This window comes from Gopherus evgoodei, chromosome 1, assembly GCF_007399415.2.
Source record: "Gopherus evgoodei ecotype Sinaloan lineage chromosome 1, rGopEvg1_v1.p, whole genome shotgun sequence".
NCBI lineage: Eukaryota > Metazoa > Chordata > Testudines > Testudinidae > Gopherus > Gopherus evgoodei.
The window spans coordinates 364,487,954-364,503,207 of record NC_044322.1 but is presented as its reverse complement, the minus strand read 5'-3'; the positions used below and the strand labels follow the sequence as shown (position 1 = coordinate 364,503,207).

Sequence of the window (15,254 nt, the reverse complement as noted above, 5' to 3'; positions counted from 1 at the left end):
TCACAATGGAGAGAGGTAAATAGTGGGGTCCCCCAGGGGTCTGTACTGCTATTTCACAAATTCATAAACAATCTGGAAAAGGGAGTGAACAGTGAAGTGGCAAAGTTTGCAAAGGGATCTCACTGAACTGGGTGACTGGGTAACAAAATAGTAGATAAAATTCAGTGTTGATAAGAAGTATAAAGTAATTCACATTGGAAAATGTAATCCCGCTATGCATACGAAATGATGGGGTCTACATGAGGTTACCACTCAAGAAAGGGGTATTGGAATCATTGTGGATAGTTCTGAAAACATCTGCTCAATGTGCAGCGACAGTCCAAAAAAAGCTAACAGTGTTAGGAGCCATGAGGAAAGGGATAAATAATAACACAGAAAATACCATGTTGCCTCTGTATAAATCCATGGTGCGCCCACACCTTGAATACTGTGTGCAGTTCTGGTCGCCCCATCTCAAAAAAGATGTATTAGAATTGGAAAAGGTACAGAGAAGGTCAACACAAATAATTAGGGGTCTGGAACAGCTGCTGTATGAGGAGAGATTAAAAAGACTGAGATTGTTCAGCTTAAAAAAGAGATGACTAAGGTGGGAATGTGATAGAAGTCTGTAAAGGCATGACCAATGTGGAGAAAGTGAACAAAGAATTGTCATTTGCCCCTTCCCATAACACAAGACCCGGGGATTACCTGATTAAATTAATAGGCTGTAGATTTAAAGCAAACATAAGGATGTATTTTTTTACACAACGCACAGTCAACCTGTGGAACTTGTTACCGTGGGGTGTTGTGAAGTCTAGAAGCATAACTGGATTCAAAAAAGAATTGGTTAAGTTCCTGGAGGATAAGTCCATCAGTGGTTATTAGTCAAGATGGTCAACAATGCAACCCCATAGTCTGGGTATCCCTAAACCTCTGCCTGCTTGAAGCTGGAACTGGATGACAGGGGGTGGATCACTCGAGATTGCCCTGTTCTGTTCATTCCCTCTGAAGCATCTGGCCCTGGCCACTGTTGGAAGACAGGATACTGGGCTCGATGGACCATTGGTCTTGACCCAGGATGGCTGTTCTTACTTCAGATTTGTTAAGCACATAACTCCCACAAATAGCATACTCCTCAGCACATTGTAACCTCGTTTACCTGAATTTAGGGGGTGAATTAGAAACGTCTCTGGATAAAAAGTCTGCTGAAATGGAAGGATTCAATGTACTCCCGCCTCTGAGATGACTGCTTCGTTCAGTTGTTCTCACACTTTTGTACTGGTGAACCCTTTCACATAGCAAGCCTCTGAGTGCAACCCCCTGTATAAATTAAAAACAACATTTTAATATATTTAACACCATTATAAATGCTGGAAGTGAAGCGGGATTTGGGGTGGAGGCTGACAGTTTGCGACCCCCCCATGTAATAACCCCATGACCCCCTGAGGGATCCCGACCCCCAGTTTGAGAATCCTGGCTTAGTTCATGTTAGCTTCAGGAGGCTAATACTGTACATAAGGAGGAGATACTTTCTCCCTGTATGTCTGATATCACTGGGTATTTGCATGTGAAACATGAACCTGCTTCACTTCCTTCAACAGGGTTCTCAATTACTGCCGCGTCTTCACTGAACTCTGCGAGACGTTTCTGGATAAAATTGTTTGTACGCCAGGCCATGGGCTGGGGGACCTGCGCACGCTGGAGTTGTTGCTGATCTGTGCAGGCCATCCACAGTATGAGGTATGACTCAGTGGGTTACTCGCCCTTCTTCCTCAGTCAAATCTGCAGAAAGCTTTTCTTTATAGCCTGGCAGGCTTCAGGTCCCATTCCATGGTGGCCTTGAAAGCCTTGCTCCCAATCTGTGGTGCAAAAGGTATTGTTTAACTCGTCCGTGACTGGGATAGACAGCCCCAAGGCAGCCTCTCCTGATGGAAGAGGTACGGGAAAGTCCCTCATCAATTTGCTTGAAAGCATTTTAAATCTCTCATCTGCTAGAAGCTGTATCTTGCTTCCTGCATCTCCTCTGTGCAACAGTCAGTCAGGGTCAGCCTTAAGGAAAATGGATTCCTGGGTGAACTTGTATTTTGATGCTCCCTCTGCCTCCCCTGCTGCCTCCCTGGGCTCCCCACTTCCTTTGCCCCCAGCTCTGCTGCCTGCCCCCTGACCCATTGCTCCAAGCTCCCTTCTGTGGCCTCACACCCCAGGCCCGCCTCACTCCTTGCCTCTTGACCACGGCACCCTGAGCAGTTGCTCACCCATAAGGCTGGCTCCTTGTAACAGTCATGGGTTGGGTTTTTTTTCAGTGTTTCACGTAGCTAAATTTTCTCTGAGGCTTCTGAGGTAGCGGTAATTGCTTGCAATTCCACTCAAATCAGATGAGCGATCTCATCTCCCCTCACTTCCCCCCAGCAGATGTTTGCACACCACCTGAAGCTCAGAATAGCAAAATATCACACGTAAAATGTAGGCTTTCCCCTTCATTTCCCCAGATCTCCCACTCTTGGGATATCCCCTGGGACAGTTTAACTAAAATCTTGCTGACCGATCCCTAGTTGTGTTTGCTGTGCCTCTTCTATTCAGATCTGTGTTCAGTAAATGTGCTCCCATCCAGAGGTACTGATTTATAGATTGGTGCTTGTTACATGTCGCACTAATACTTGGTCACCAGCGAGCCCTGGTTTCAGAACTACCTATACACACGTCACTGTGTTTGGCATGTAGAACTTTACTGACGGGAGGAGTCAAGCCTTTAAAATTAGTCACTTCATGGGAAAAGTTGAACCTGGGCTGACTGGGTTTTAAGTAGGGTGGTGTGCCGTTAACCTCTAGACGTGCGGGTTTTCAAACACACTGAAGTCCCTTCGGCCGTATCTGCTCACACATTGGGTACCAGGATAACTGTCAGTTAGAGGGTGCCTTTTTGGGGCTGATAATTATACTGACGCCACCCCTAGTATGGACACAGTTATACTGATATAAAGCATGCGTCTGCTAATACAACTGTGTCCACCCTCGGGTGCAGCGCTGTCACTAGATGCAGCTTTTGTGTGGACCAGGCCTTGGGATGTGAGTCACATTATCTTTCCATGGTTATTGGTGTGAGTCATGCCGGTGTGAGTCATGCCTGAGCGAGGAGGGGATGGAAGTTACTGTCTGACAGATGTTTGACCTACATGAAATGAGCTGATGACTTCAGCTGAGCTCCTAGTGAGCTCTGTGCGGTGCTGCAGGACCCACTAGCAGTATCTGCAGAGGTCTGAAGCCAGGAGGCTGAATTACCCTTTTCCTTGGGGATGGCTCCCTAGGCCCGAGTACACCAAGCGTGGGGACATCTTCACTGTTATCTGCAGGGTCACTCATCCAAACCCTGTCCCGGCACTAACTTGTTTGATTTTTAAGTCAACCGCTTAAACAGCAAGCAAAAAACGCAGGTTTGTGAAGCTGAAAGAGCTGCTCCTGGCTTTGCTGAGGCTGCAGGTGTAACCGTTGAGTCAGCGTGGAGCTGAAACAGGGCTTCTCTGCTGCAGTCTAGGCAGCCTTCTGACCGACTTTCCACACTAGGAGGATGGGGGTGAAATCCTGTCTTGAAAATAACAAATGGCTGGTTTTCCTCTCCCAACAGGTGGTAGAAATTTCCTTTAACTTCTGGTACAGACTGGGGGAGCATCTGTACAAAACGGACGATGCAGTCATCCACAGCATCTTCAAAGCCTACATCCAGAGGCTTCTGCATGCTCTGGCCAGACACTGTCAGCTTGACCCAGACCATGTAAGGCTGCGTTCAGCTCTCTTCTGTTCCCTCCCCTGTTCCAGTAGGCTGCAGTGGGCATGGGGTGGCTGGTGAAATGCAGTTCACCTTCCCCACGCACTGATTGTCACTTAGGAGCCAGGCGGGTAACTAATGGCTCTGCAGTTAGGGATGGAGATGAGAACATTGGGTGGTAACGAAAACTGCCATATACTTAGAGGGCCTAATCTGACATCTCCTCCCTCCAGCAGGCCAGCTTGGGTTCCAGTAGAGAGGTTTGGTGGCTGTGCTGCACCAGAATGAATGTTGGGTGGGCAAGTGTGTGTGTGTGGGGGGGGGAGGGGCAGGTCTCATTTTTGCTTTTGCCATCCTTGTGTCCAGTGTTTTGAAATTGCAGGCTGAGGACATTCACCTGACTGTCCTCCCCTTTGGTCACTGTCTCCCTTCTTGAGGAGCCTGGGCGGCTTGGAATACTTTGTCATCCCCAGCTATATTCCCCCACCTCCTGGAGACTTTGCATTGGTCTGAGAGCTTGCCTCCGTTCCCGGAGCTCAGTATGGGGAGAGGATCAGGCCCGTTAATGCAGGATGTGTGGAGTGGGCCAGTGCTGCAGCGGGGCATCGCTTGACATAATGTTGGTGCTCCTGCTTTCCATCCCGTGAAATCCCCTTTGCCCGAGATGGCGGAGATGATCAAATGGTTTAGGGTGGCTTAATGTAATAGCTTATCTTGCCCTTCCCTTGCTCTGTGGGTGAATTAGGATCTGGAAGTCCCCTTGGCTGCTGTAACCCCACTTCCTCCAACTCTAAATCTTTGCTAGGAGGGTGTCCCGGAGGAGACAGACGACTTCGGGGAGTTCCGGATGAGGGTCTCGGACCTGGTGAAGGACTTGATCTTCCTGGTTGGATCGGTGGAATGTTTTGCCCAGGTGAGCCCCTAGTGGTGCTGCCACGGCGCTGGATAAGTTGCCTCGGAGGGGAATTCTGTTGCCTTCGGCATGATTAGCATGGCTTCACGCGAACGGGGTGATGTAATGTCCATATTCTATGAATGGATTGTTACCCTGAGATCCCATGGCTTCTTCTTGTGGCGGTGTTGGCTGCTCACATCCACTATGCTGGCCAGAGTCAGCTCCTGTGGCTTGATCCTGGGTTGCCACATTCCCTACCACTCACTGTTAGTTCAGATCCCGCTCCAGCTCGCAGTGGAGCATGTATTCTCCCACCTGGACAAAATGAAGGATCTCTGCATATCTTGTCACGTTCACCACTGTGTGGTCTGGCCGGGCCCCACAGGCCATCTCCCAGGCCCCTTTCTTCTTTGCTGGCTGGAGCAATGCGCTGCTCCTCTGGACGTTCAGTAGCAAGGACGCTGCAGTCACTCCCAGCTGTGTGATAAAAGCTGGTTCTTGGTGGCGGGGTGAGATCGGCTCCAGGAGCTGCCACTGAGCAGGTCTCGTCACAGACCTCAGCACGCTTCAGGCCTCCCCAGAGACCGCGGCGCTGCCAGTGAGAAATAGATCAGCCTTGGTGCAGAACCAGGCTCTAGACAGCGCTGGGAAAGTGGTTTGAGAGGAGAGGAGCAAACAGGTAAGTTCTGCCACTTCCCGAGGAGCGGTGCTACTCTGCTGCAGCCCTCTGTGTGACTGACTCTCTCTGCCCCACAGCTTTATGCCACCTTGAAGGACGGGAACCCTCCCTGGGAGGTGACGGAAGCTGTTCTCTTCATCATGGCCTCTATAGCCAAGAGTGTTGACCAGTGAGTATCAGACCCTGCCGGCGTCTGGGAAGGTTGAGTGTAGGGGCTTTTCCCATTCGTTTCCGGGGCCATGGCTGCAGCTGACCAGTTTACTCCTGGGGGAATTCTGCACCAAAACATCCACAATTCTGCATTTTTTATTTTCAGAATAATGCAATATAATCACACCGGTTTCACTTACTTTGGTAATTTATTTAAACGATCATACAGAAAAACAATCACTGTTCAGCATTTCCTAAACACATGGAAGTTAAGTTACAAACACTTGGTAACCAAGATCCTGCATTCCAGTTCTAACCCTGGATTTTCATTGAAATTGCATGACTCTTATTTTGCTGTTTGGTGTTCTGTAAAGGAGACTGTCGCTTTAAATTGCTCAGACTTTCACATGCTTTGCTAATCATTGTCCTGCATTTTTATTTTTAATGGATAAGTGAAATAGCTCCTGAGCTGTAATCTGATCCCATTGTGCCACTCTGGCACAGGGTAAAAACCAAGAAAGCTGAGGATTCCCTTAGTGTCATTTACAATAAGGCTCCTATGCCTCACTCTGGCAAGGTAAAGGAGCCTGAATTGACTAGGAATAGGAACAATTTGCTAACAGTGGGAACAGTAGCAGCCTGCCTGCTAAGTTGTTACATTTCTGCTCTGCCTCAGGGACAGAGCCTGCTTCGCCCAACCCTACGCCTCCCAGCCCAGGACACAGCACCAGCGAGCGAGAGGGACAAAGTGAGTCTCTCTCACTGGTTCGTACAGGCACACTCCCAACCCCACCCCCTTAACAGCGCCTGCCCGCCCAGCCTCCCCCCTGCCCCTGCCCCCAGGGATGATTGGCTCTGCCACCCGGGCTGCCCTGGAAGGGGTGTATGTTCCCCACAGATTTCTTGGCTCCCTCATTTTTCTGTGGGGGAACCAAGAAATCTGTGGAAGATCTGAATTCGGTGCCCCCACAGGGGTGCAGAATTTCCCCAGGAGTACCAGTTGCCAAGATTCAGGGACGGCTGAAAATATCCTGAGCAGCTCTGAGTTGCTTTTGTCTGTAGCCCTTGAGATGCTGGCCCCTAAGCAGCAAGTAGGGTTTACCCGCTAAAAATGCAGGTCCTGCGAGCTCATGCAGAGACCTTTAGTATGCTGCGGGACTCCTCAGTCGAGATGTATATTACTGCTGATGTGGAACGTAAGTGACAAGCCCCAGACACCTCGGTGATGGACTCCCTCCTTGTGTCCTGTCAGGGCCGTGCATCACGCAGCCTCTGCCTTCATTCTCCCCATTCTGTTCTCTTTCCAAGCCCCACTCCATGCTCCATCCGCCCATGCCCTCTGCTCCTCAAATCCCTCTCGATGTTACTGTCTGGCTCGTGGAAGGCGGGAAGCCGTTCAGGACAGGGAACAGCTGTGTAAAGTGCGATTTCAATTGCAGCTCATTTCGTGAGTCTGTAAAGCGATATTGGGGCATTCCCTGCTGACAGCAGCCCTGGGATCCAGAAGGCCACTGCTTCCCGGCTGGTGGTGGGGATGGGAAGGGGCTAGGTATTCCGTGACTGCTCCAGTCGCTGGACGCTCATGCACTCCATTGTCTGTCTGGTTGTCCGGGATGCCCTGAAACCAGATGACTGAGTCACAGAGGGCTAACAAAATGAGAGGTGGAGAATAAAGTAGGTGTTGGCCAGTATCGACCTGACAAGGTGTTCGATTTTTGCTGGAACAAATCTGTCAGGTCTCTACAGGGCAGGTGCTCCAGGGAGGTGATGGTTGATAGTCTGTTGCCTGCAGGTTCACTGGCTCAGACTGCCAAGCATCCAAACTCATCCTGCTGCTGCTCTTCTCCTTTCTAATGTCATTCCCCTGTAGCAAGAATGATGGAGGTTCCTGAGAACTCGACCATCTTGCTGCGCTGTGTTTCTGCACAGTGAAGTCAAGTCTGTTCCTGGGTCACTGACCCTTGTTTCTCTGAACATAGCATGTCCCACTGTGGCTCCTGCTGGTCATTGATTACTTGGGTAACAGCTCAAAACACAGGCACGCTGCTGGAGTGAGAAGCCTCCACCAATAGGGCTGAATTCCCTTCTAGTACCACCAGGAGGCGCACCTCCCCCAGTTCACGGCATAGCTGATGGAACAGGGCAGGATAAAACAGATGATGTCTAGGGCTGATGAGTTGGGTTCTTTGTATCTTAGAGATGCTCTTTATGTCCCAGGGAGTGGGTGGCGATGGAAGGGTCCTGTGTGCCCTCCAAGTAGGAGCCGCACAACGATCTGAGTGCAAGGGCTACTAGGGGTTAATCAGGAATGCCCGTTGAACTCTTTGCTGAGTGTTTTCCTCCCTGTCGTGCCCCATAACCCTCGCTCTTCCCAGCTGGCTCTTCTTGTTCACTCTTCTTCAGCTTGCTGCTCTTTCTTGCCACTAATATTCTGGAGCTTGGTGGTCCTCTCCTCTTCTCTGGATCCCCATTGTAAAGCTGGGACTGAATCGCGTTTTAGTGCTGAGTATTGTTGCAGTTATTGTTAAAGATACCATGCCCCTTGCTGGGTGGTGTCGGAATCTCATGCAGGCTCTTCAGGGTAGTGTTGCGGGGTTCCTCAGTCTATCTGGTACATTCAGCCTTCAAATAGCAGAATCGATGGAACGATCGGGTTCTTGCTTGGGAATAGGACTGACTGCGCCAGATGCTGAGTAACTGCTGTCCTCTGTCCCCAGGGAGAACAACCCGACGCTGGTGGAGGTGCTGGAGGGGGTGGTGCGCCTCCCCGAGTCAGTGCACACTGCTGTCCGCTACACCAGCATTGAGCTGGTGGGAGAAATGAGCGAAGTCGTGGACAGAAACCCTCAGTTCCTGGGTGAGTCTAGCTGTTGGCGCTGGCTCCGGCTCCGTTTCTGCACTTCAACTGGCTTCCCTCTGGGAAGTGTTACCTCTCCGAGGTCAACGCGGGACAAATAAACCAGCGTGCCTCACGGAGCGAGGCAGAAAATGAAGCTGTCGGAGTCATCTGTATAATCCAGTGTCGTCTTGTGGGTTTCTTCTCTTTTCAGATCCTGTGCTGGGTTATTTGATGAAAGGTCTCTGTGAGAAGTCACTGGCCTCAGTTGCTGCCAAAGCTATTCACAATATCTGCTCAGTATGCCGGGACCACATGGCTCAGCACTTTAATGGCCTGCTGGAGATTGCCCGTTCCCTTGACTCCTTCATGCTGTCTCCAGAGGCAGCTGTGGGACTTCTTAAAGGTATTTACTCACCACTGTCAAGACTTAATGCTTAGCTGCAGAAACACACTCTATGATACTGTGAGAGTCACCTGGGGGGTGTATTTCATCCCCCAGTGTCACACTTCAGTTGACATTCTCAAATAATGAACTCTGGCCAAATCACTTTTCGGACTGAAATTTGCCATGCCTATTCTTGGCCCAGAGGTGTTTCTTTAAAAAAATATAATAAAAATAAAGTTGGATCAGAATTTGTTCAGTTATGCCCAGCTCTGAAGAAGCAGAAAAATACATGTTTCCTGCTTTAAAACCTGTTGCCACGCTTCATTCAGCGACTCTGCATGTTGAAATGTAGCATGAAAATACCCAAGTACCAATGGGACTCCATTTGAAGCTAGTTTGATAATAGTTCTGAGTTCATGGAAACTGGCTTCTGCTCATGCAGAGTGAAAAACAAAGTTTTTGTACTTCTGGAGACAGACTGATTTGCAGTAGTGCAGTTCTTAATGTTCATTCTTCAATGCATGTCAATAGCCACCAACTTGCATTATGGTCTTCAAGCAGCAAGCTGTTTTTCAGCAGTATGGTAAAAACTTTATCTGGCATGTTGGGGGAACAAGGGGTGCCAGTAAGTGGAAAAAAAATCCAGGTAACTAAGAGGGAGGGGTATTTGGGTGTTGGGAGGGGGCTCAGGGTTGGGGCATGGGCAGGAGGGCTGTGGGGCATGGGCTCTGGGAGGGAGTTTGGGTGCAGGAATGCTGGGGGTTGGGGCATGGGAGGGGATGCAGGGTACCTGATCTGAGTGGCACTCGGGCGGCTCCCCAGAAGCGGCAACATTCCCTGCTGCTCCTAGGTGGAGGCTTTGTGCACTCTGAGTGCTGACTCCAGAGCTCCCATTGGCCAGGAACCATGGCCAATGGAAGCTGTGGGGGTGGCGCCTGTGGGCGGAGGTGTGGCTAGGCAGCTCTGTGTGCTGCCTCCGCCCACAGGTACTGCCCTCCGCAGCTTCCCTTGGCCGTGGTTCCCGGCCAATGGGAGCTGTGGAGCCAGCACTTGGGGCAGGGCCGAGCAAGCAAACCTGCCAGCTGCACACCAACCAGACTATAAATGAGACTTTCAATAAGATCAGAAATGCCAGTTTATAGAGCTTTCCAGTTGGTAAAGTGTCGGCTAACACAGTTTTTGCTGTACTTATCAATGTGTGGTGCTAGCTGCTTAATTGCTTCTGCATCTGTAACGTGGCTTGGGTTAAAGATTTGTAGGACCTTGCATCTTTTTGAAGTTTTTCAGGCAATACTAGTACTTGCACTGCCTGTAGGGTTTTTGTTTTCTTTAAAAACACCAAAGATTGCATCGAGGGACTTTGAATACTTACGAATTCTGATACCAGAACATTATATTGCATGGTTAGGAAATGGCAAAGTGAAGGTTCCCACAGCAGTATTGTACTTGGTCATGTCAAAGAGAGGTCCCGCTGTCCATAATTTCCTGGTTTAATAATCAATTTCCTATTGCCACTTACGTTGCTTTACGTTGTAAAACACGTGCCAGCAAACTTGCAATGTGTGACGCTTGGCTAAAACGACTGCTGCTGTTGCAGCCTTCACTTGTGCATTTCCTGATTAGCGCCCGACTGCATCCTTCATGCTGCATTAACAAATTTTGCCCATCATTTTATGTTTGTGCTCTGAGTACATGTTAGGGTAAGATACCGTTGTTACCCCTGGCCCTTGCAGCAATAGGCAGTGATGGGGCAATGCAAGTGTTCTTTGATTGTGTACCAACTGTAAGACCCCTAAAACGCTGTAGTCTAAGCTTTTACTTTTTTTCCAGAAGTGTGTAATTTTCCAGGATTATTGCTACTACGCTGAAATGTAAAGAGATTTTACTCCGTAATGTCATACAATTTCTGAAAGGGGTTTATGTGCTATACTGATAGGCATGGTGTGAGTGTTGACAGAAATGTGTTTTGTGCCTATTCTAAGGTTAGTGGTGCATCGTGCTTTTCTCTTCAGGTTACAGGTGTGATTTGAGTGGGGTTGCTAGATTTTTCATTCATCTAGGTTCTTCTCTTACTCCAGCACACCAGCATCTTTTGTCTGCTATCACACACATCTATTTCAGTGTCTGATCAAAATGAAGCAGCCGTGCCAAGCTGTGGTATATTCAGAGGAATGTGTTTTATCTGAGGGGTAATAATTTCATGTCCAGGCAGGACATGTGGATATTATTAGATGTTGTTTTCCTGCTGTCTATAGGGAGATTTTCAGTTGAACTGCAGCAGCTGGGTCCTTGTGGGGAAACTTGTTCATTTAGTGTCTGAAACTAACTATACTTCCACCCAGCCTCCCTGAATTCTTTTCCTCTTGCATTCCAGGGACAGCATTGGTTCTTGCCCGGCTACCCTTGGAAAAGATAGCAGAGTGCCTCAGCGAGTTGTGTGCCGTTCAGGTGATGGCACTGAAAAAGGTACTTTGGGGCATCACAGTTGCAGAACTTTTGCCTTGTTCTGCAGCTGGATTGGTTACGCTGGTCTGCAGTAGGAATTTTCTGTGTGGTGCTCAGTAGAAAACTTCCACTGTGGCTGCAGTGTTCTGCAAGTTCCATAGCACTGAGCAACTTACTGTTCTGAGCATGGGGAAATAACGTGGGAAAGGGGAGAACGTGAAGCAAGATCTGAAAATATAGCGTCACAATTTCAGCTGGCACACGCTGCTGTAGCTCACTGGAGTCAGCGCAGCTACACAGATTTACACCAGCTGAGTAGCTGATTCAGAGAGCAGCATAGTAGCATAAACAGGTGTAAGAATCAGATTTGTAGAATGCTTGACAATGCTGCAAATACATGAGGCAATTTGCGGGTAGCCTAAGGACTGTATCCAATTTGCATGAAATGTAGCCAGTTGCAGCTTCAGTGCACCTTGAGTATGGAGCAAGTCTCCACATGTCAGATCTCCCAGCATGCAGTGCTTCATCTTAATTTGAGCTGCCTCTGCCGTGATCAAGATGGATCGTTGCATGCTGAAATCTATGGTCTCTATGGACTGTACCACTGTAGTGGAGATGATGGTGTCATGGGCCACTTACCCATCCCTGAAGTATAAGTAGGCCATGATGCCTTTTCATTTGGAGTCTTGGCTAAAGGAAGGTGAAAACTGGAAAAGGCTGGGAAGTGAGAGGAGCAGCTAAGTAAGATTGCATGGGATGGTCCCATGTGTCATTCCTAAAATGACCTGCCAACAGACAGGGAGACAGAGTTACGTCTGGTGTACAGGTTGATGTGCAGAAGTTAGTAACTTGTGAGGAGCAATCACCAGCTGATCAGCTTGTCTCATCCTGGTACAGCTCTCCTTTGCCATTCTGCCTGAAATACCTGTCGCGTAAGCTCTGAATACCCCATGGAAAAGCCCTTGGTAGCAGGAACTTCCCATCTTGTGCAGCTGAGACTCATCACCACTCAGATCTCTGATAAGCCCTAGTCCATGGGTCGGCAACCTTTCAGAAGTGCTGTGCCGAGTCTTTTCATTTATTCACTCTAATTTAAGGTTTTGCATGCCTGTAATACATTTTAATGTTTTTAGAAAGTCTCTTTCTATAAGTCTACAATATATAACTAAACTATTGTTGTATGTAAAGTAAATAAGGTTTTTTAAAATGTTTAAGAAGCTTCATTTAAAATTAAATTAAAATGCAGAGCCTCTCGGACCAGTGGCCAGGACCCGGGTAGTGTGCGTGTCACTGAAAATCAGCTCACGTGCCGCCTTCAGCATACGTGCCGCAGGTTGCCTACCCCTGCCCTAGTCCCACATCTCTCCCTTCGGGCTCATAGTGTGATACTCTCCACTTCTGGCCTGCTTCCTCTGTCTAGGACCAGAAGAGGCTTCTGCTCTGCATTGGCCAGAACATGGGGAGTCTGAGGCATGAACGTTTCTTGTGAGATGTGAAAGGCAGGGTTTACTTTGTTCTCGAGGCAATGGCCATTCAGAACGGAGCTCCTTATGCTCACTGAAATCTCACCTGATTTTTGCTTATTTCTCCAGCTGCTGTCTCAGGAGCCGAGCAATGGCCTGTCTTCTGACCCCACGGTGCCCCTAGATCGACTGGCTGTCATATTTAGGTAAGAAAGGCGAGGACTCCAGCAGACTGTGCTGCTGGGGGCTGGGTGGGGCCTGCTGATCTCTCTAGGTCAACTTAAAAACCCTGAACCAGCCAGAGGTTCTCATTTACAAAAGTCTGTAAAAACGATACATTGTTCTTCGAGTGATTGCTCATATCCATTCCAGTTAGGTGTACGCGCCGCGCGTGCACATTCGTCGGAAAACTTTTACCCTAGCAACTCAGTGGGCCGGCAGGTCGCCCCCTAGAGTGGCGCCACCATGGCGCTCCATATATACTCCTGCCGGCCCACCCGCTCCTCAGTTCCTTCTTACCGCCCGTGTCGGTCGTTGGAACAGTGGAGCGCGGCTTAGCTGACCTCCACTTCCCTAGCTACTCGTTTTCTCGTATATAATTATGCAGTTTTAACACTTTTATATATATATTTGTATGGTTATACGTGTTTCTTTGCTAACATGGTTAGTTTAGTTAGCGGGGTTCAGGAAGTAGCCCTTCCATGAGCCCAGTGCCGGAGCCATGCATGGCTCACCCGGTTTTAAAAGGGGCCCGGCTTGCCAGAAGCCGCGGCCGAAGAGAGATCTACATGACCCCTGTTTGAAGTGCCTCAGGGATTCACACTTGACAGATAAGTGCCCCATTTGCAAGGCTTTTAAGCCGAGAACAAAAAGGTGCGGGACTTTCACTTATCCCTCCACCTTGGGCGCCGAGCGATGTTCAAGCGGCGGGCAGAAGCGCCTCCTCGGCACCGGACCCCGCCGGTACCACCAAGGCCTTTCGGCACCGACCGTCGCCGGCACCGATGTCGACTCGGCACCACTCCCTTCTTCCGAGGTCGAGAGAGTCTACGATTCCTGCTGGTGCCTGGCAGCTCCCCGGCACGCGCCGTGGTTGAGCCCCCGGCTCCCGCTACTTCCGTGCCACCTGCATCGCAGCCAGAGAGCTCGCCTAAATTGCGTTATCCGGCACCGTCACCTGCAGAGGCACCGATGACTTCGGCTCCGTCGATTCCAGTCCCCCAGGACCATGGAATCCGGTGCCTGGCAGCTCCCCGGCTCGCGCCGTGGTAGAGCTTACTGCTCCTGCTGCTTCTGTGCCAGCTGCACCACAGCTAGACAGCTCGTCTAAGATGGCTCGCCCGGCACCGCCGACGTCGGCACCGTCGATCCCGGTCCCACGAGGGCCGTAGAATCCGGTGCCTGACGGCTCCCCGGCACGCGCCGTGGTTGAGCGTATTGCTCCTGCTGCTTCCGTGCCAGCGGCACCGCAGCCAGAGGGCTCGTCTACGTCGGATCGCCCGGCACCGACACCTGCTGCGGCACCGATGGCGTCGGCACTGTCGATCCCGGTCTCACAAGGGCCGTAGAATCCGGTGCCTGACGGCTCCCCGGCACGCGCCGTGGTTGAGCGTATTGCTCCTGCTGCTTCCGTGCCAGCGGCACCGCAGCCAGAGGGCTCGTCTACGTCGGATCGCCCGGCACCGACACCTGCTGCGGCACCGATGGCGTCGGCACCGTCGATCCCGGTCCCACAAGGGCCGTAGAATCCGGTGCCTGACGGCTCCCCGGCACGCGCCGTGGTTGAGCGTATTGCTCCTGCTGCTTCCGTGCCAACGGCACCGCAGCCAGAGAGCTCGTCTACGTCGGATCGCCCGGCACCGACACCTGCTGCGGCACCGATGACGACGGCACCGTCGATCCCGGTCCCGCAAGGGCCGTAGAATCCGGTGCCTGACGGCTCCCCGGCACGCGCCGTGGTTGAGCTCCTGCTCCGGCTGCTTCCATGCCAACCGAAGCCTCTGAGGCACCGACAACATCGGCACCGTCGATTCCAGTCCCACAAGGGCTATCGAATCCGGTGCCCGACGGCTCCCCGGCACGCGCCGTGGTTGAGCGTATTACTCCCGCTGCTTCAGTGCTGACGGCACCGCAGCCAGACAGCTTATCTAAATCGGTTCGCCCGGCACCGGCTCCTACCGAAGCTCTGATGACCTCGGTACCGTGGATCCCGGCCCCACGAGGGCCGTCGAATCCGGTGCCTGACAGCTCCCCAGTACGCACTGTGGTTGAGCCTGCTGTTCCCTGCACGCCGGAGATGTTACCAACGGCGAGGGCTCTCAGTGCCATGACAGAGTCAGTGCTGCCTGACCCGGGCACCACCGGTACGGGTAATACAGTCTCTTCAAGGGACTGTCCCCTGTCAGTACAGCAGAGCGGCACCGTTCATGATCACGGTCCCGCAGACACTCCAAGTCCTGTCGGCACGCCGGACACCACTGGCAGTCCCGGTGCTGTTTTCCTCGGTACTGGTCACACTCGCTGCACCGGTCGGTATCCCGTTCGCCGACCCGCTATCGGCACCGTTCCGACATCTGGCACCGGGGCAGGTACCTTGACTCCTGTAGCTCTTCTCCGAGCCTCGAGATCTCGGTCGACCTCCCAACACCGTTCTGGT

General features: G+C 51.0%; 1 protein-coding gene across 2 annotated transcripts in view; it reads left to right on the top strand.

Annotated features, from left to right (window-relative positions):
* Positions 1-15,254, top strand: part of TNPO3 (transportin 3) — an 86,332-nt gene that overhangs the window by 48,560 nt on the left and 22,518 nt on the right. For both annotated transcript variants that reach the window (XM_030532847.1, XM_030532935.1), the window contains 8 exons: positions 1,581-1,719; positions 3,602-3,748; positions 4,548-4,655; positions 5,394-5,485; positions 8,184-8,323; positions 8,517-8,708; positions 11,065-11,156; positions 12,728-12,804. In XM_030532847.1, the coding sequence (XP_030388707.1) occupies positions 1,581-1,719; positions 3,602-3,748; positions 4,548-4,655; positions 5,394-5,485; positions 8,184-8,323; positions 8,517-8,708; positions 11,065-11,156; positions 12,728-12,804 (987 nt within the window). The remainder of the gene's footprint in view (positions 1-1,580; positions 1,720-3,601; positions 3,749-4,547; positions 4,656-5,393; positions 5,486-8,183; positions 8,324-8,516; positions 8,709-11,064; positions 11,157-12,727; positions 12,805-15,254) is intronic.